Raw genomic sequence first — 20,618 nt, 5'->3', positions numbered from 1 at the left:
AGTCTTTGCCTGCCCGGACTTGGAACTTGCTCTCACCATAATTTCTCTCTGTCTGTCTGTCTGGTAAAAATATAAAATCTTTTAAAATGTTTTATTTGCTACTAAATGTTCGAACTTTTCTTATATTACATGATGTGATGAACTAGTAAGTGTAAATGTTAGTATGATTACTTGAGGTGTTCAAGTGAGTCAGAAAAATTCAAATTAGAGTTTGGTTACAATAGTTTATTCGAGTTTAAATAATGATTGCCTTCATTTTTTTTTCTCATAATTTACAATATTTTCATAATTTTCTATTTTTCTATTATTTTGACCAATTTTGCTACTTTTGCAACCACTACTTTATTCTTTAATGAGAAAATATCCAAATTTAGAACTTTTTTAACATAGTAAAGACCCACAAGTAATAAAATAATCATTCAACGTGGATCTCCAACACCAAATGCAATAATATGAAGTCTATGTCAACAAGTATCCATTAATTACCTGTATTTTCAGCTTTGTTTTTAGAGCAAAAAGTTGGAATTCAATTGGAAGATTCATAAACAAAGGGGTCAGAAATCTTAATATGATCGGTGGATATGAGGAAGGAATATAATATCGAATTTGCTTGTGTCAGCAGGAGGAGGAACAAATTTGAACTGAATTTTATAATGCAAATGGATGATGAGCTCATGTTTTGAAGTTTCTTTAGATTTGTTTATCCCCAAATAATTTGGTGGGTGTGGGTGACGTTGGAATCTCTCAGTACTATCATAATAAACAACACCAAATGCTTGAAAGCGTTGCGTGTTAAGTTGAGGATTAAAGAGTATGTGGGTATTTGATTTGAAGCTGGAAATTATTATTTTATAGTTTTAAGCTGTGGATTTGAAAGATTCTGATTCTGATTCTGGTGGATTCTTTTGATTTTAATAATTATGTTTACCCAAATTATATATCATAAGAATCATTCAGAGATTTATTGTTTAATCCCAATGGGGAGAAAAACTAGCAGGATTCTCGTTTTCACGCCCACATCACAAAGCGAGAGCGAGAGGTATCGTTTCCTTTTCCCTCTTATTTCTCTCTGAGTGTGCGAGTCGACTTTACAGCGAGAATTCCGAAGGCGGACGCAAAGGGGTGAGGGGAGTACGTGGGGTCGTGCTCGGAATCTCACTCAGCTATAAAGCAGTAGGAACTTGAAGGATTCAAGGAAGGGGGCCTGCGAGCGGTATCATTGGGAGAAGGACCTCCTCAGCGCCCGAAGCTTGTTGACGGGATCATTCCCTTCCCTTCCTCACCTGTTCCCTATTCTTCAGACAGTTCTTCTTCCTGCCCATTTCAGCAACACCACAGAAATAAGTATCCACTTGGGAATCTCTTGGAATCTTTCAAATTTTATGTGAGACTTCTATTCTTCTCTTTCCTTTTTCTTTGTTGGGTTAACGAGATTGCTTCAAGCAGTGTTGTGTTCGTTTGGTTGTCTTTGGCAAATATGATTCATGTGTGTATTTTAATCCTTTTCTTTTGTGGGTTTCTTTGTGTTTGTTGAAACTCTTCTTGGGTGGCTAACCTGTTCTCTGAACCTGCCTTGTTTGACAGAATGAGTTGATTGAATATGTTTCTTATGATATTCAACAGGTTTGTTCTTCCCAAACATGGACTGGAATTTCTTCTTCTGGGTTTGTATCTGATATATATCTAGTTCATTGCTACGACGTCTTATATTGCTGGAAGCTCCAGCTGATATTGCCATGGATTTTGACTACATGGATGGGCTGCTTTTAGATGATTGTTGGTTAGAAACTGCGGATGGTACTGTGTTTCTTCATCCTAACCTCTCAAGCTTTGGTGCTAACTTAGACCCTTTGATTGGGTGGCCTGCTACAGAGATGAATGGTGTCTTCAACACCAACTTGATTACAAGGAGTGATCAAGAAGAACCGAGGAACATGTTGAGCAATGAGGCGTCTCCGGGGCGGGAAAGAGTAGATGTCGGGCAAGAGGGATGCTCCGATCAATCCGAAAACAACGCGCTTGAAGGTTCTGAATTGTGCAGAAGACTGGGGATGGGAGCTGGGGAGCATATGGGGTCTGCACCTTCCGTGATGGAGAGACTAATCATGGCGGTTGGGTATATAAAAGATATTGTGAGAGACAAAGATGTTCTTGTACAAGTTTGGGTGCCTGTAAGTAGAGGGGGAAGAAGTGTTCTCATCACAAATCAGCTGCCGTTCTCTCAGAATTCCAGCTGCACAAGACTTGCAAAGTACAGGGACGTCTCTGTGAACTATGAATTCACAGCTGACGAGGATTCCAAAAAGGCTCTGGGATTGCCCGGTCGAGTGTTCTTAAGAAAGGTTCCAGAGTGGACTCCTGATGTTCGATTCTTCAGAAGCGATGAGTACCCGAGAGTTGATCATGCTCACGAGCACGATGTTCGTGGAACTATAGCACTTCCTGTTTTTGAACAAGGCAGCAAAAGTTGTTTAGGGGTGATTGAAGTTGTCATGGTTACCCAACAGATCAAATATGGTTCAGAACATGAGATTCTTTGCAAAGCCCTTCAGGTCTGCTTTAACCTTTTATGCTTTACCCTTTGATATTTAATGAGAGAAAAAGATGCTTTACTAATAGGCTATAGCTATAAGGACCTTTGTGAATTGGTTTCAATATATTCCTTAAATCCAAATTATTGTATCTGCTTATATGAATTTGGATTCCTTGACACTGAAGATGAATTGGGGTTAGTTAGAGATAACACTTTGAGTCATAGTGTCATGAAGCCAAATGTTGTAGCCAAGCTGTGGTCTAACATATTTATAGCCTCACTTTTGGTTCATGAATATGTGAGATCTCACATCGGTTGGAGAAAGAAATAAAACATTATTTATTAAGAGTGCGAAAACCTCTCTCTAGTAGACACGTTTTAAAAATCTTGAGGAGAAACCCGAAAGGGAAAGTCCAAAAAAGACAATATTTGTTAGCGGTGGGCTTGGGCTGTTACAGAGTATGTATGTGTTTAAGGATAGACGTTTTTGTACTGCTTGTGGAAGCTTAACATACTAACTTCACGCATCCTTTACTGATTGGAATCTGGAAAATTTGTATTTTGTCTGCAGGCAGTCAAGCTTAGGAGCTCTGATGTAATCAGCCCACCCAATCAAAAGGTAATTGAATGAGTAGCAGTTGACACAATTGGATTATGCAACTCTTTTCCTGCTGTTCATTTGAACGTCATACTATATTTAACAGGTATTTAATAGGTTCAATGAAGCTGTATTATTAGAGATTCGAGACACTTTGAGAACTGCCTGCGAAACTCATGGTTTGCCCTTGGCACAAGCTTGGGCATCATGTATCCAACAAAGTAAAGAGGGTTGCAGGCACTCGGATGAGAACTACAGCTGTTGTGTTTCTACGGTAGACCGGGCTTGCTTCGTGGCTGATACTCGAATTCAAGATTTCCATGAGGCATGCTCTGAGCATCATTTGCTAAAAGGCGAAGGAATCGTTGGGATGGCGTTTAAATCTAACGAACCGTGTTTCTCAAGTGATATTACATCCTTTCGTAACACAGAATATCCTCTGTCTCACCATGCCAAGTTGTTTGGATTACATGCTGCAGTTGCACTACGCCTTCGTTGCATTTTCATTAGTAAAACGGACTTCGTACTCGAGTTCTTCCTGCCTGTCCATTGTAGAGATCCTGAAGAGCAGAGAATCCTGCTCACTTCGTTGTCCACAGTTATACAATACTCTTGCAGGAACCTGCGTCTTGTAACGGATAAGGAGTGTAGGGAGGAAAATATGGAACAACTTCATCCGACAAATTCATTGTTAGCTTCATCTGTTCAAAACATCCAACAATGTAGTGGCTCTGTCTCATTGTTGCAGGAGCTAAATTATGATCAGAATGGGGTTGTTGAGGACAGCGAAGAGTGCCCGACGGTCGGTAATGGTATCTTTGCAGATATAAGTATGGGAAGAACGGGTGAGAAAAGGCGAACCAAGGTCGAGAAAAGTATCACCTTAGAAGTTCTTCGGCAATACTTCGCGGGTAGCTTAAAAGATGCTGCAAAGAGCATTGGAGGTAGCATTAGTGCCATTTGTTTTCTGTGGTTAAGTTTCAGTGCAAATAACAGAATATCGTAGAGCTTGAAGTTAGCATCTTGATTGGTTGCATTTGGAAGTGTTGGTGTCAATATCTTTCCCTTGAACTTGTTATATTCTATTCTCTGTACCATCAAACTGTTCATCTTAAATCCATTTTCTTCCTGTTTCAGTTTGTCCTACCACATTGAAAAGGATATGTCGACAACATGGGATCAAACGTTGGCCTTCTCGAAAAATAAAGAAGGTCGGCCACTCGTTGCAGAAGCTCCAACTTGTAATCGACTCGGTGAACAGTGCATCTGGTGCTTTTCAAACTAGCTCCTTGTATTCCAATTTACAGGAGTTGGCCTCTCCATACGTAAGAAAGATGGGAGATGGCCTGAAAGCATCAAGCAACATCCGAGATGCAGCATCAAAAACTGCACCCTCATCGCTCAGCCAGAGCTCGAATTCAAGCCAATGTTTTTCTTTCTGCAGACATCCTGCCACTGGATGTGTAATGCAGACAGCAAAAGAAAGCGATCAAATGAGAGTGAAAGTAAGCTATGGAGAGGAGAGAATCCGGTTTCGAGTGCAGAAATGGTGGAGATACGAAGAGTTAGTGAAGGAAGTAGGAAGACGATTTAATATCAGAGACATAAGTAAATATGATCTCAAGTACTTAGATGATGAATGTGAATGGGTGTTGTTAACAAGTGATGCGTATCTTCAGGACTGCTTTCATATGTACAAATCGTCTCCACTCCAAACCATAAAGCTTCTGCTTCTACCATCTCCACGCCATAAGAGAGAGGAGCCACAAACCCCATCCTTCCCTACATTTTATATGCTATGACGTCAGCGTCAGCATCTAATATCAACAATTATTATTTGCTTTTTCAAAATTCAATGGGAATCCTTAATTTGCTGCTTTGGATTTGCAACAATTTTCCAGCGAAAGCAATAGTCAATAACATTTATCAACTTAAATGTCATTTTCTGAACACAATGAAGCAACGCCTAATACAAATTACAAAGAAAATAACACTACCACTACCTGCTGCTATGGAAATTTCGCTTTACAAGTAAGAAGCTGCTGTATATTTTCTCTTCCTTTTTATTGGCGTTTAAGCATGCATGCCAATGAATGCGTCAGACAAACCTGTAAAAGCCCACTTCATCCGTTGCTGCAAATCAAATTACAACTCTCTTGTCGGAGGCGAATTAGAGGGTTGGTTGTCTTGTTGCTCGACGAACACGCATCTTGATGGTGGACCAAAAATGCTCAACACTACCTGCAATCCATGATGGTTCAACAAATTCATGTCAAAATTGGTTGGATGATTTGATTACGTTGCGAAGTACTGAGAGAAGCAAGAGCATCGGTCAGGTTTTACAAGGGCTGATTATAGTTTTTGCTCTTTTTAACGAGTATGCTACATTGTGAAAAAGACAAACTAAACTCACACCTAACAACCTCATGTACAAAAGAAGCACGGATGTACATACCGGCAAGAATACGAGGCCATGCAAAAATCCAAGAAGTACCAATGCCAAATACATTTTGAAATAATAAACCTGCAGAACATAGAATGAAGATGTTAATAGACATCGCGTATGGATTACTTAAAATTCAAGCTTAAGGGCGTGGAATTTATACCACAAAAACTTCCGATTTAGAAAAGCATAGAACAAGCACCCCAACTAGCTTTGTTAGTGTGATTCCACTGCAAGCACCAGTAGATATGTAAACAAAATAAACGCAAATTGGCTTATAAATTTGATAAAGAATGATGGTAACTACGCAAGGTCAGTTTTCCAAGATTTCAGATCTAAAGCACAGCTCCACTGTAAGATATGGAAAATGGTACCTAAGAACAGATGCTCCCATTGTACTGAGAGCCTCCTTCATGCGCTGGTCTTTATCTCCACTGCTTACCTGAGAAAAGAAACACACAACCAATTACAACAGGAAGTTGAGAAATGTTCCAAGATTACAGGTTGTCCCTTGTGGCAATGGTAGGATAATTATAGCTCTAGTCACTGTTTTGTTAGGAACCGCGACCCTCCACAATGATATGATATTGTCCATTTTGAGCATAAGCATAAACCCATGATCTTCCTCTTAATCAGCCAACGTGGGACTACTCCTCTCAATGATTCTCAACATGTTTTGGGTTTAGTAACCGATGTTACGCATTGATAGGTAGTCTAGTAATTAGAACGCCAATTCTGATTGATCATGCAAGAGAATAATCCAACTAGTTGATGCTCCTTGGTATGACATTTATCGCTCAATTATGGATTTTATTATGCAAAGGAAATTTCTATGAAAATAGTAACGATGGCCGACTTTAGGTATACATTATTGAAAAAAAGATCGTGTAGCAAAGAATGATACTGACCGAGAAAGCATGTGTTAAATGAACACAAAATTCAACAGCAATTCCCACTGACATGACAAGATTGACAACAGAGATTGCGTTTAATTGGATATTCAAAATGGCCATCACGCCCTGCAAAGTATTTTATTGTCAGCAAGGGGTATGATTCTCAATTTTATATTAAAATAATTAAACTAACTCCACTGCCATATTATCGTAAGCGCTCCAAAAATAATCAGGAATAAAGGAAATACCATGAGATCCACAACAATCATTGCCAGCACCAATAAAATGATAGCCGAGGTCCATAAGCTACAACAAAAAAATCAAGCACAAGGAAGCCTAGTTAGCACATTCGAAGAAAAGAATATCTGTCTGTTTCAATGACAGAAACCCCATCACTAACCTGCACGTGATGATCAGACACACAATAAACACCGCACCTGAAAACAGTAAAAGCGTACAAAATCAATGCTTTTCAGAACCACCATGACACCTTTCATTCCTTTATTAGGAATGAAAACTGTCCTTAAGAGGTCTTCAAATGAAATAAGAGGAAAAATTGAATAAGAAAAAAAGACCAACTTAATGAGGATATCTGGACAGAGATGGCACACCACAAGAGGACTTATCCTCGATATATATATTAGGACATGATCTCTTCTAATTTTCTTTCCCATTAAAAAAGGCAGAAGCACAAATCATTCGGTAGCATCATCGTGGTAGACAAAGTTGTAACATGAAGTGCATGGTAGCCTTTACACTATATAATATTAAACAATGCACGCGAAAATGTCCTTAATTACTGACCAATAGCGATGGCAAGGTTGATCAATGCTGTTCTCCATATATTCAAGTATTGCTCAAAAAACATGTAAAATATGGAATACGGAAAGACCTCAATCTGCAAAGGAGAAAAATGGCCAGTTCAAGATCAAGCTGACGGAACAGAAACAAATAGTTTGAAAAAAAGAATTAATGGGAAAAAAAGTTTTCAAAAGCAATTCACCACTCTTGTATTCAATCAAATGGTGGAAACAAAATCCAGGTACGATCATTATTAGTTTAAACTAACATGATAAGAAAGAGAACCAACCAAAAATTATGATTGAAAATTTTACCTTCAAAGAATCTGAAACCCTTGAACTCAATTCTTGAGCAGCCCTCATCGAATTGATATAGTCAACCTGATAATTTTAGTAATTTATAAAATTAAAAAAGTTTTTGATTATATCCTTCAAATACACTATCCAAATTCCAATAACTAGCCACCCACACCATACCTGCTTATTCAGGGGAGTATGATATGTTCTGAAAGAAGATGCTTGAATGACACCATTTTCATAGCCTGATAACAAAAAAAAAAAAAAAAAAAAGTTTTAATTAATTTAAGGCTGCAAGAAATCTTTCACTCTCATTTAACATGTTATTATCAAATAATACAACAAAAGATATCCAATCCTGCAAACCTTTCAGTTCGATACTGCTAGTGTATGCCCCATGTCCTCCTTTAGCACAGTCTGCAGAAGGTAGAGCACTGAGGAACCACGGCAATTTCTCCTTAAATTGTACAGTAGATGGCCTACCACCATGCAGGTCTGAGTGAAGGAAGCACTGCATAATTCCTAAGCGTCAACTTTTACAAATTCTAAGATGAATAATAGAACCCATGACTCGGAAACTACTAATTTAGCAAAATACTAAAAAGCAACCAGGCAGCAGCTTTATTTGTTATCTGCCACCCAATTTATAGGGATATGTTACCGTTGTACAATCTTTGCATACTCCATTTAGACCACAAGAACCATCATTTGAAGCACAGCAAGGGGGCTGAAAAAGACTAAATTCAGTAAATTTAAGGAGAAAGTATACTGGGCGCAAAATACATTAACAATTCTCAAGCATTTCTAAAAAATAACTGACCAAGTGCAGTCAACGATTTATCTTAACATAAAACAGCAACATGGCAACAAGTAAAATGACATCAAAGGGTAAGCCATTGCATTGGAAGGAAAAGAAATAAAGAAAAAATCAAAGATTATAGAAGATCAAACTAGCTGTAGAAAGAACAATAGTCTTGTCTACGATAGCTGTATTACAAGCATGATGTTATTTCTCAAGAAACAATTTCAAAGGAACCACATGACCTGATCATCAGGGGGGCAATAGCTGTCGTTCTTGAACTTCCGACAACATCCAAATGCTTCTGGAGATACCCACACAAGATAATCATCAAGCCATGAAGCAGCTGGTTTAGCGATGTAACTTGACTCTGGTGTTAGTGAAGCTTTTGCAATCTACAGGAAAGGAAAAAGAAAAACAAAAAAAGCCCTGATTTGAAAAAATAACGTGAAAATAAGCCATGCTAGAGTAGCAAGAATGTTATTCTCCTGCGCATTTTGGAAAAGACGTACATTTCCTGTGAAAAGAAAATGGAGGATATGCATACCTCATTTAAAAGAGAGTCTGAGTCACATTGGCTGATGGAGCATAATTGGTTCGTTTGTCTTGATTCTGAGCTGAGCATTGTCACGGGAGGGGAAAAAACAAGGAATGAGTGATGCAAATGGAAAAGACTAAAGATGTCTGTCCTAGGAACCGGCAGCTCATTTTCTCCACAAAAGAGAGATAGAGAGAGAAATGAAAGCAGAACATCCTCGATATTCCCACTTCCGTATCACAAAGGTTTGCAAAAAATGCCAGTTACCATGAGGTAAAGAATCCATATAGAATTATACATTACAGTTTATAACAAAGTGGTAAAGAAGAACTCTATTATGAAAATAGGGAGACACGGTACTTATTAAAAGGTAAACCCATACTTCTGAGAGCACACCTTCCATAACTAATAAATTATAAAATAATTCCTATAAAGTTAATTTGCCTTTTCATATAACAAAATAACATGAATATACTTTATTACAAATCACTTTAAGATATATTCGTCATAAAGTTGTGTGCCTGGTAAATTTTAAATTCCTGGGGCAAAATATAATTAGACAGCCAAGGACAGCAAATAAGGTAGAAATAATATGGCGTCTAAAAGTCCCATGGTAATAGGCCCCATATTCTTTTCTAACCTTTTGCTAACTTCAGCGAATATTTTGTTAAGTTTTTTTCCTCTCGCTCCTCACTTCGGCTCCCTGCTTCCCCCTCTCACACTCTCGCTTCCTCCTCCTCTCTTCATCTTCTTAAGAGAACCCAAATGGATTTTTGTTTCAAATATGGATTAAAAACTGGGAGATAAATTGCGGACTGAAAATGAAAAAACGAAAAAAAAAAAAAGAACAAAAAACTAAAAAGAAGGCAAGAGGAAGAGGGAGGGAGTAGAGTGAGGAGGAGGGCAGGAGAAAACAAAGTAAGAGAGAGGAGAGGAGAAAATGAGAGGGAGGAGGAATCGTGGTAGATAGAAAAAATAATGATAAAAATATGTTTGAAGAAGCTTAGATAACTGTATTTAGAAAAACTAGAAATAGCATTTTGACCCAACTTTGTAGGTCAGTCTGTCAAAATTTCCAGATGGAGTGTAATTCTTCTACAGGTATACCTGTAATTGTAGTTCTTTACAATGAAATATACCGGTGGGCCTATTCTGAGATGTTCTGAAATGTTATTGAAGTACCCCTGCAGAAAAGGTAAGCAGCTTTAACATGCCGGGCAAAAAAATCATGAAATAAGTGATTCTGGGGTGCAACTTTGGCATCCCTTGAAAATACATAAGCGATGAATAAAAATAAAAACCTGAAGATAAGAATCTTTGGGGAGGACAATCTTTTGTTCCAAACCAGGTTCAATTCTGGTGCATAGCGCCTGTGAAGTTTAAAATAATAGAAAATTAACATCCCATATAACAAGCATGGTCAGGAAAACTGATAACCTGACAAGAGATGGAGAACTCACAATGCTTGCGAATGTAAACCCAATAAAGATGGATATGACAACTATTTTGACTCCCCAGATGCTAAGTGCTGGTGCATGGATCTCCTGGATAGACAAAACATGGGCGTTAAATAGAAAACAAAAAGATAATGAAATGAACCAAACAGCCCCTTATAGTAGGTTTGGAGTATGATTGGAACGAATGAGTGTGGATATAGATGATAACTAATATTTAGTTTGCTAAAAATTAAATAACTCTCAAATTAATAACAAAGTAAATGGAATTTTCTTACATTCAAAGCAGAAACTATTAAATAACTCTAAAATTAATAACAAAATAAATGGAATTTCCTTACATTCAAAGCGGAAACTAAGTTGAAGAAAAGAGAGGAAAGGAATGGTAAAAAGACACTGAAATCCATACAAAATTGCAAATAAGATGGGACTTATCATTCATCCAAAAGAAGTAATGTTCTTGGTTTGGTTTGAGTCCGAAATAATAGCTAGACGCAACTGAAATCAGACTACAAAAATATATCATAAGAAAGCTACCTTCATGTATCGGGCTAACAAGTTAATACAATATAATATATTGGTGGATTGAGCTTTTCTTCCCCAAGAAACAAAGAAAAGGTAATATTACAATAAGAAAGCTACCTTCATGTATCGGGCTAACAAGCCAGGATTCCTCTGAGTGACGCCTAAATGATATTCAACAAGACAATGCATCACCGCAATAAAGAGCAATAAATTTGTACAAAGATATTATTATAAAAAGAATTAAAGTACCTAAGGTTCTACCTTTATCACTCCCAGCGTATCCTGATCTCTTAACACATGGAAAACAGTCAACTCTATTATCCTCAGTCCTTAAAAAATCAAATACTATGAGAGCAACAAAAGCTGTCACTTGTAGCAGGAAGTCCAGTAGAACAGCCAATGCTGTAAAAGAAAGTGAAAAAAGCTACGCCTATCACAATTAAAACATATATCTTAAGCGTCCTTGAGAGATTTGCAATGCACAAATATCTAACCTGCAAACATGGAAAAGACACGGCATGCTGGCATAGGAATGAAACTTCCAACTGCAAATGCAAGAACCTCAGATAAACTTGCTAGTGTTATGGATGGTCCAACTTCTACAAGTGCATTGCTAATTCGTCCTTCTAAAGGCAATTCTACTGACTGCCGTTTAACAGCATGTACCAATATACACATATTATCAACCCCAACCTGATATTTGGATGATAAAATTTATTAGAAATGATACATAAAAAGGACTTCAAAAAAGAGTGTTTGACAACATATCCAAGAAGAATGCTGACCATCAAGATTTAAGAATATGTTAGGCTGCAGTGATATACAAGAATAAGATATTAATCTTACATAAGGAAATGATAGTCTATCGTGTTTAACAAGACATTCATTCATTTAAAACAACATTGCGATAGAATGAATAGAAATTAGAATGTGCAGAGCAACCACTGTACGACATTTTCTGTTCCCAAAATTTTAATTCCTGAAATGCTTGCCAATAGCATGTGCGCAAGTTGACAAGCAATGTGATAATCTCATTCTTTAACCGAACCAACATCTTCTAAGGTTTGGAGTTTCGACAAAGTTGTAGGTTATGCAAATAAAAACCCACTCCCTTTATCAGTACTCAGAAAACAGAAGAACAATTATGAAGCTATGGAAGTATAATCCAAGCTCATGATAATGAAAGTTAAAAGTTAAAAAAGCAAGATTGAACTGGTATGATCATCCGTGCATGGAGTCCAACTATGGCATGTAAACCATCCAGCACAAGAATATCAATACCAAATCATAACCGGGAGTGCAACGTGGAAAAAAGCAGATGAAGATAGAACTTACTGCCAGAACAAGGAAAGGAATAACTTCCATAATGATCAGAGTAGATTTAACTCCAACGGCACTGAAGAAACCTACTGATCCAAGAACAGATAACATGACAAGTACAACCCCGGAGAGACCAAGTAATACCTGATCATAGAAAAGAATCACAAGCTATTAATGCATATAGTCCAATGGTTGGGATGAAACATCAGTAAATTAGAGAATAATCCATCTAAGTAGAGCTACTGAAAGTTATAAGAGAGCCCATTACGTACCTTTGATGAAACACAAAAAGTTTTTAGATGTGGTCTATCGCCCAAAGTAAGAGATATGTAAGCGAACATTACAAGATAGCTTATCTGCAGTTTAATTATAGGTAAACAGAGTGAATTGGCAATTAGAAGAAATGACACGATATGAAGCCACTCACACTATCAAAAAATAAAAAAATAAAAAATAATACTTCAATGCAAATATCGGGAGAAAATATAGAATAAATCATATATAAGGACGAAGAAAATGATAATTTAACTGTATAACACACAAAATTCTCTCTAAGAAAGAACTAACCAATATTGTGATGACATCTGCAGTACTCTCTCTTTTTAATTCTTCTTCAATGGAGCTTTCCGAAGAAAAAGAAAGCGTCAAGTTTTTAGATTGCACCATTGTCAATAACTCATCCTATCACAAAAGTAGATTAATGTCGAGAAACTCCATTTACTCCAAGATGAAGGACGGACACCATTACATTAAAATTAAATTATAAACAAATGGAGAAAGAAACTAAAATAGAATCCAAATAACTAGAGCCCGGAGTTATAAAGCATGATAGGATTAAGAAAAATGAGATATGTAAGAAAAGCATAGGAGTTGAAAGCGTATGTTTGGAATTATATGGGATCGGGATTCGTTAGGCTGAAAATATAAAAATGGTGTTTATCTTATGGGGAGAAAAACTTGTAAGAATTGATTTGTGATCATTTTAATTACTATTGCTTATGTTATAATTGTTGAAAAGATATAAAAGATGGAAAAAATTTGTTTTAATCTATTACTTTATAATTATATTACTTATGTCATAAATAAAGATTGTTTTTGAAGTAAATCTACAATTAAATTTCAAAACTAGCAATATTTCACTCATGAAGGTTTCAAAAGATGAAAAGAACACATTTTCACATATTTCACAGTGAAGGTAAAGTAGTATAATAATAAGAATGCAATTTGAAGAAAGGAAAAGTCGTTGCGCAGAACCAGAATATGAGAGAAACCTTAGCCAATTGAATAAAAGCTTTCTCCCATGCCACAGCTCGACCAGATTCATTACTATCTTTATTAATAGCATTGTTCACTGGATATGTTATCAAGAACGCAGAAGCCTGTCTCAAAAAACTAACGGTAAGATAACTATGGAGATTTATTTGTTCAAATTAGATTACCAACTAACAAGCAGTATGATAGATTACTTCTGAATAATTGTTCCCAGTGTAGCCCCCTAATGCGGTGCTTGGATCAAGAGGAGCTTTAAATGCACTCCTGCAGCTGTCTGCAGAGGAATAATGCTGAAATAAAAAACACGAACAAACATATAAAATATTGTCAAATGCACCGATAGTAGAAGACAATACAAAAGATTTCTCTAATCGTTCTACTTTAAATAAGTCACAGGAGCTCTCATATGGCTCATGGATTTAAATTCTCTACCATCTAACGATCAAAACTGGATCAGAAAATGGGAAATGTATATAATACCTCAAAACAATATTCAAGATGTTGGACTCCTCCATAGTTATCAAAATTTTCTGGATTCATCTGGAAGTACTGTCAAATAGAGTGGACACTGTTCAGTTCTATAAATATTAAACTTATGCTTTATAACCTAAAACCATTTGGTTTTTAGATTTTTTGTTTTAAAAATTTGTGCTCGTTTTCTTACCATTTCTTTATCATGGTTTTCATTTTTCTTAAGAAAACATGTCAACTCTTAGCTAAATTTTTTAAAGACTTTTCTTTTTGAAGTTTTCAAAACTCAGGCTTGCATTTTGAAAACATTTGTAAAAAAATAGACGATAAGTAGAAAAAACTCATAGATAGAAGTAGTGTTTATAAATTTAATTTTCAAAAACCAAATATGAAATGGTTATCAAACGAGTCTATGTATTTTTCAATTGAAATGTTTCCATCCATGTGTATTTATTTTAATAAGATAAAAACTAGCAAACTAGAATCTCCACCTGCAGGACACTCTGAGTGGCACAATCTCGATCCAGTGGCTTCAAGCAAATGTCACTTAGAGATATACTTGAACCCGAGTATTTAGCACGAATACCATCTATCTGCAAAAACCAACAGGTGGAGTAGAAATTCTGAGAATGGCCCAACATACGTAAATTACATTTAAATTATGGGAAGTAATATCCCAAGGGATACAGTCAAAACCCATAATATAGGAATCACTCCTGAAGTTTTATTCTAGCTACAAAAATACCTTCTTTTGTATGTCAAACAGTAACTTAACATTGTTATCATTCAAAATACTTGGCGGCTTTCCATGCACAGTATCTGGAATTGTGGCTATTATAATCTACAGAAGAAATGTGGCATTAGAAGTTGTCTGAAATCAACAGCAAATGATAATTCTTCTCCAACACATCTTCACAATAGGTACGATACTCCAAAATCATTTTTGAGAGTAGTAACTAACACATTTTTACTACTTTGCTGAATTATCAAACAAGTCTCTACCTGTTCAATCCTATAAAAAGGGGCTAGATGAGTATCAAAAAATTCCTTCTCTTGGGATGCTTTGCTTCCTGGTCCTACCCATAGCTGAAACAAAATAAAGAAATCATCAAGAGCCCAGCAGCTGATATCTGGCTAGAAGTATAAAATAATTAATACAAGAAAGGATTTGAGGATGGTTATAATTCAAAAGGCTTGATGTAAACTATTCTAAATGCACACAACTTGATGTCAAACATGATAGCATGTTTTACTATAAAAGGCAACTAAAACTTTCTTCATTGAATTATATAATAAAAAAAATTGTCAGTTCACTAAAGGTTACCAAGACTTTGGCTTGAATCAGGATCTTTATAAGCCATGAATAGAAAAGAGATACCCAGTGTTAGCACTCGTTCATAACAAGGAAGACTAGCAAAAATCAAATAAATAGTAGTAAATACACGAAGATATCCTGCCACTAAACTATCTCCATATCACAAGTGACCCGACTGTTGCCTCATGCAGCTCAGAAACACAGGACACCTTATCTGTAACTTGACTCACTGTTTCACACCATTTTAAATACAAACAAATAAATTATTGTGTTCCACATGTTTGCCTCTTTCAATGACAAAAACTGTCATTTGTTTTCCAGTCACATTCACCTATCAATAAATAAATAAAAATATATACATTGCATGCAGGCACATTTGTATGTATGCAAAGAAAAGAAACAAATGGATGGCCACAAAAGGAAAGAGGAATTATGGAGACATAGTCATTCAGCTGAATACACACACATGTGAATAAATGAATATGCGCAGCAAAAAAAGAAAAGAACTTATGAGCAGCAATAAAAGAAAAGGAAGGATGATAAGAAAAAGTAGCACTTCAATTGATTGAAACAAAACTTTTCTTGTCATTCTTATGAAGCTGGTATCAACCATATTATTTATACCTTCTCAGGCCTTGTCTCCACCTTGAAACGAATAAGACCTAAACAAAGAAGAAGAACAATGACTACTGATGAAATCAACACCAATGTAGGATTTCTGGCCACCCATTTCCCATATTTCCTGAGAAGGAACATGAACGAAAATAAACATAAATGTTTTCTACAGATGAACTAGGAAAGCAACATTGACGTTAGGGTTACCTGAAAAAGTTGGACATGTATCCCTGGACGACTGAAAGCTGAATCCTACTTTTGGTTTGAGGAGCATCTTCAAGCGTCTGAAGTATATGAACAATGAGCAGAGAAACAAACAAGAAAAAACAAAGTAAATTGCAAAATTAGTGTTAACGCATAATTGAAAGAGATGGTAGAAATCAAGGCCCAGAATGACTGGCAGCAGCTAGAAGCTTGCATGACATACAGTTATTTAAAAAAATGGCAGTAACTATAAAGTATTGGCAAAGAACTTGCTTATAGTAGGCAAATGAATCACCATACTGCCAACATGAAGAGCAGGAGGGTTAATGCAAAACTAATCTAAGATGGTTCATTAAGTTAACTGATGATGTCGTTATAGAAATATCTAATTTGAACAAGTACGAACCGGCATTGGCAAACTTTCATCCTTTTGCCTAGTAGCAGAATCAAGATTACTCCCATCCATGATATTTGGCATCATTTTAGTTCCAGAAGAATGCCTCTTTTGAGATTTGCGATAAAACAAACTCCATCCAAGAAAAGCAGAGACAATTATAATGAACAGGATACACAGAGTGAAGTCAACACATTTGACCTATAGTAGTCACAAAAATAAGTCTTTAAATACAATATGCAAATCAGCACACATAAGAAAAAGATTTCCAATTTATGAGATATTTTCTCACCTTAAGAGACCCAATTTTCACCGAACAAGCATTTTTCCTAAGGGAAACAGGGGTCGCAGCACTACTGCAGACTGGTGCTGAAGGGCAGTCACCACAGGAACATCCGAGTGAAGTATCTCCACAAGAATAAGCAGATACATTCATATGCTTCATTCCAGATGACGTTGCCACGATAGATGGAAATCCAATGGCATATGGTGAACCAGGCATGCCGGGGCTAGCTTGTTTACCAATAAAAGCAAACCACTCTGCTCACAATTATACAAATGTTCAAATTCTAGAAGGAAGAGAGAACACGATAAAAGTAGCCTTTATATGCAAGAGATGATTTGTTCACAATCAAGAAGTGAAAAGAACATAGAGGTCAAGGTAAGGAAAATAATCCCCTCCACATAAAATTTCATTTTATTCACACTTGGAATAACCACTACTTCTTCCCTGTCAATAAATTTCTTAAACTCCCACACTACACGGAAAACTATTACAAAAATACTTCCAAATTTGGGTACATAAAAAATTTAAAGTAATCTCCACAGTATCAGCTTGTTCATGAACCAAATAGGGTATGAGTGTGCACATATATGCATAAGAGAAAGAGAGGCTGCTGACCTTTAAAATTTTTAGCACCGGCACCAATAAATTGCATGGCTAGAGTGTTCATCGTACCAAACTTTACATCTTTGCAGGACTCAAATAGCCCTTCACCAAAAGCATCAGCTACATAATAATCAATGCCATCAACTGCAAAGCTGTTATTAACCTAAAGCCAGAGACAAGTCATCCAAAATTTAATGTGGTCTTCTAACAGCTCAGTAAATGCAGAGGTCTAACATTCAGCTAAACTAAGGGGAGAAAATCATAAAGCGGTCAGCGTTGGGAAAGAGCATACAGACGAAATGCATGGATTCTAAGCAAATGCAACAAATACGCAGTCATTCCAGATAGGAGTTTTATTTGAGATGTAATTGTGCAGTAAAAATTGGAATTACTCACATACGAGCTCTAGTCTCCAGTAAGAATAAATCAGCTTATAATTTATTGACAAGAACTGCTAGGAAGAAAGATTAAAAATAAATAGAAAAAACTGGAATTTCATTTCATACAAGCTCAAATCTCTAGTAAGAAAGATCACCCAAGAATTTGCTGAAAACTAGACTGGAATGTTGAATAAGCAATTCTATAATTTGAAAAAGAAAAATGTCATTAATCGTTGTTTAGATTAGAAAGAAGTGAACTACACTATAACCTTGCTCTTACATATCCTCATCTTTTCCAAATATCTACGTGCAGTTAATTGGTAAGTGGGTGCATTTATGACCTCTTAGTAGTCTTATGAATAGAAGAGAGACTCAATGGGTAAAGCAACTAGTATCTGCCTCCCTAGCAGGATCACCTTTGCTTATAAGTTAAGGGAAACAAAGAGCACAAACGTGTGAGAAACAAACACTTCTTAGCAAATTGTATAACTATGGAAGTGTTTCTAACCTTTAAAACAGCAGTAACATTGATAAATAAGCTCTGATTTGGAGAACAGGTAAGCTCACAGAACAGGTTCAAAAAGTTTCTTAAGCATGCCGGACAACCTACAAGAAATGGAATAGCCTGCATAAAATACACAAGTCATATTGTGGGCCAAAAATTTGACGTAATTTCATCAGAAGATCACACGAGATAGCAGAAATGTCAAAGGGACTGTAACATTACAAAATGTAACCCATTTAATATTCAGCTTACAAACAAATAATAGGCATAAATCAAAAGTAAGGTTGATTCTCCCGCGCAGGCGAATCAATGCAATACCCAGAAAAGGGTTGTAAAGTGCGTATTTGCAATTCAAGAATACAGGGGCATGGATTCATATATTTTACGTGCATTTTAATGAAGAAGCAACATATGTTGGTTTTAGAAGAAAAATGATCATCAAAATGCTCATGATGCATAGTCCAACCTGCCATCAGTGAGCAATGAGCAATTCTGAGATTATGAACGCTATTACTAGTACGAGCCAGTTTGATATCTTACTTGCATAAGTTGGGATCGTAGGGTGTCAAATTGTTCTTCTGTGCAACAAACATTGCCAGTAATAGTTGGACATAGACTTTGGATCTTAGATGAAAGAAGATTATCTGGCTGGGAACACAATAATTTGTGATCATAAAGAAAAACCCAGGAAGCAAAACAAACATTAATATTTTGATGGAAACACCACCATTACTAAAATATGGATAGTACGACAACGGGAAATTTAAAGTGTACCTTCACAGATGGGGTACCAGTAGGACAGTTCAGCAGTTTACCATCCGGTCGTTTTCCACAAATATCATACATTGCGCAGTATCCTTCCGAATGTTTTTCCCTTTAAAAGGAGGAAAAATTTAGCCTTATCTAGAAATTACCGCGTAAAACGAACGAAATAATGCGCAGATACTCTTGAAATATATATAATAAAAAAAACTAATGAACAGATTCGAGCTACAGTATCCGCAGCAAAAAGAAAATATTCTAATGAAACGAAGAATAGCCAACCTAAATGAACTACATACCCGGATGTGCCATTCGTAGATAACAGCAACCGAACATTAGACCTCTCGGCATACGCTAGGACAAAATATATAGCCTGCACATTTCTCGACTTTTAGTAAGAAATCAAGGTCAGCGTTCGTTTCTATGAATTTCGCAATGAAGTGAAATTCTTAAAAAGATCTCAAATAGGGTAGACGCTAGACAACTTTCAATCTGATTTGATTGCAATCCACAAATGATTGAAGATTACTGTTATCCCGAGTTCATAAGGAGAAGAGATTCAAGAACCAAAGACTCCAATTATGGGAATTAATTCAAAAACCACTTAACATGCTCACTAAACATTCGTTTAAACAATTTCGGATACGTGTGAAGCAACCTCACAACCCTGTAAAACAGAGCCAGACGTTTTTTCCTGTTCACTGGAAGTATCCGAAATGACGGCACAGCACAAGCCGCCATCGGTATACAATTCATTTCCAACCTCGTCGAAGTTCCTCGTATTACTTTTCCGAATAAGGAAGGCTAAAAGAAGACTGAAAAAACGCAGAGATAAACGGGCGACAGAAACAGAAATACACAGCAAACTTCTAGACAACTCATAATTTCCATTCGCAACATTTCTTCAGCAACCAATCACTGAAACACAGCATGATGGAGACAAAACTACAGAGAAGAAGTCTCCAAATCCTAGCGTCCAGAGAACGCGGCGAAAGCAGCTAACAGAGAACATAAAAAAACGGAAGAAGACAGAAGATATTCAATAACAAAATACGATTTAGGTAGAGAATTATTGCCTGTAGGAGATAAATTGAGAGGATAAACCCTAGACGAAGCCTCATTGTGGAGTCGATCAGTAGAAGATGAGTCCTGTGCGATGAAGAGCAAAGCCGCACCGAAGGGAAAACGTATTTATAGTTACTGAGGTGTGAGAAAGAAAATGTCTACTGTTGGCGCGGGCAGCAGTTTCGCGGTTTTCAAGAGGGGCAAATAAAATCGGCGTAGGAATTGAAAATGCTTTTGGTTTGATTGGCGAGCAGGCCCCTATGATACTGATTTGTATGCTCTATCATTTGGAGCCAGTACGAGGGTGTTTCTGTAAATGCGATTTGTTCATTAAACGGTCACATTTACCTCACAAAACGACAGAACCCGAACCCGAACCCTGCCGGTGGTATTCTTTTAATCATATTTTTTATTTTGAGGATTACCTTACCGTGAGGGTGAGTATATTATAAGAACCACAATAAATAATATGTATATTATTTTCTCTTTTTTAAAAAAAAAAATACATTAATTTCTGATTTAGAGATGTATTATTATTTTATATTT

The 20,618-nt window shown here is 36.5% G+C and overlaps 2 protein-coding genes across 3 annotated transcripts; one reads left to right on the top strand and one right to left on the bottom strand.

The window, feature by feature from the left end:
- The first annotated feature begins 997 nt into the window (after window positions 1–997).
- Window positions 998–5,016, top strand: LOC111446276 (protein NLP5-like). Of its 2 annotated transcripts, XM_023085016.1 has the most exons (6): window positions 998–1,384; window positions 1,624–1,664; window positions 1,873–2,552; window positions 3,105–3,152; window positions 3,238–4,075; window positions 4,269–5,016. In XM_023085016.1, coding segments are annotated over exons 1-6 (2,274 nt in total). In that variant the 5' UTR covers window positions 998–1,382; the 3' UTR covers window positions 4,934–5,016. The 2 variants fall into 2 exon arrangements, with proteins under 2 accessions (XP_022940784.1, XP_022940783.1); XM_023085015.1 differs by having other exon boundaries at window positions 1,624–2,552.
- Window positions 4,983–20,286, bottom strand: LOC111446275 (Niemann-Pick C1 protein-like). Its single transcript, XM_023085014.1, has 39 exons — window positions 20,084–20,286; window positions 19,307–19,380; window positions 19,020–19,119; window positions 18,786–18,893; window positions 18,249–18,365; window positions 17,373–17,523; window positions 16,764–17,011; window positions 16,484–16,672; window positions 16,081–16,157; window positions 15,883–16,000; window positions 14,946–15,029; window positions 14,689–14,784; window positions 14,435–14,536; window positions 13,953–14,021; window positions 13,667–13,762; window positions 13,472–13,579; window positions 12,768–12,881; window positions 12,473–12,556; window positions 12,216–12,344; window positions 11,375–11,573; window positions 11,142–11,282; window positions 10,998–11,041; window positions 10,362–10,445; window positions 10,203–10,271; window positions 10,009–10,085; window positions 8,911–8,980; window positions 8,609–8,758; window positions 8,226–8,291; window positions 7,931–8,075; window positions 7,745–7,809; window positions 7,583–7,648; window positions 7,272–7,365; window positions 6,868–6,904; window positions 6,716–6,773; window positions 6,483–6,593; window positions 5,949–6,016; window positions 5,738–5,804; window positions 5,587–5,655; window positions 4,983–5,372 (listed from the first exon to the last, which is right to left on the bottom strand). The coding sequence occupies exons 1-39, from the start codon at window positions 20,126–20,128 to the stop codon at window positions 5,277–5,279; spliced, it is 3,885 nt and encodes a 1,294-aa protein (XP_022940782.1). The 5' UTR covers window positions 20,129–20,286; the 3' UTR covers window positions 4,983–5,276.
- Window positions 20,287–20,618: the final 332 nt, after the last annotated feature.

This window comes from Cucurbita moschata, unplaced genomic scaffold, assembly GCF_002738365.1.
Source record: "Cucurbita moschata cultivar Rifu unplaced genomic scaffold, Cmos_1.0 Cmo_Scf00008, whole genome shotgun sequence".
NCBI classification, from domain to species: domain Eukaryota; kingdom Viridiplantae; phylum Streptophyta; class Magnoliopsida; order Cucurbitales; family Cucurbitaceae; genus Cucurbita; species Cucurbita moschata.
The sequence above is the reverse complement of the archived record's forward strand: the minus strand, read 5'-3'. Positions and strand labels throughout refer to the sequence as shown.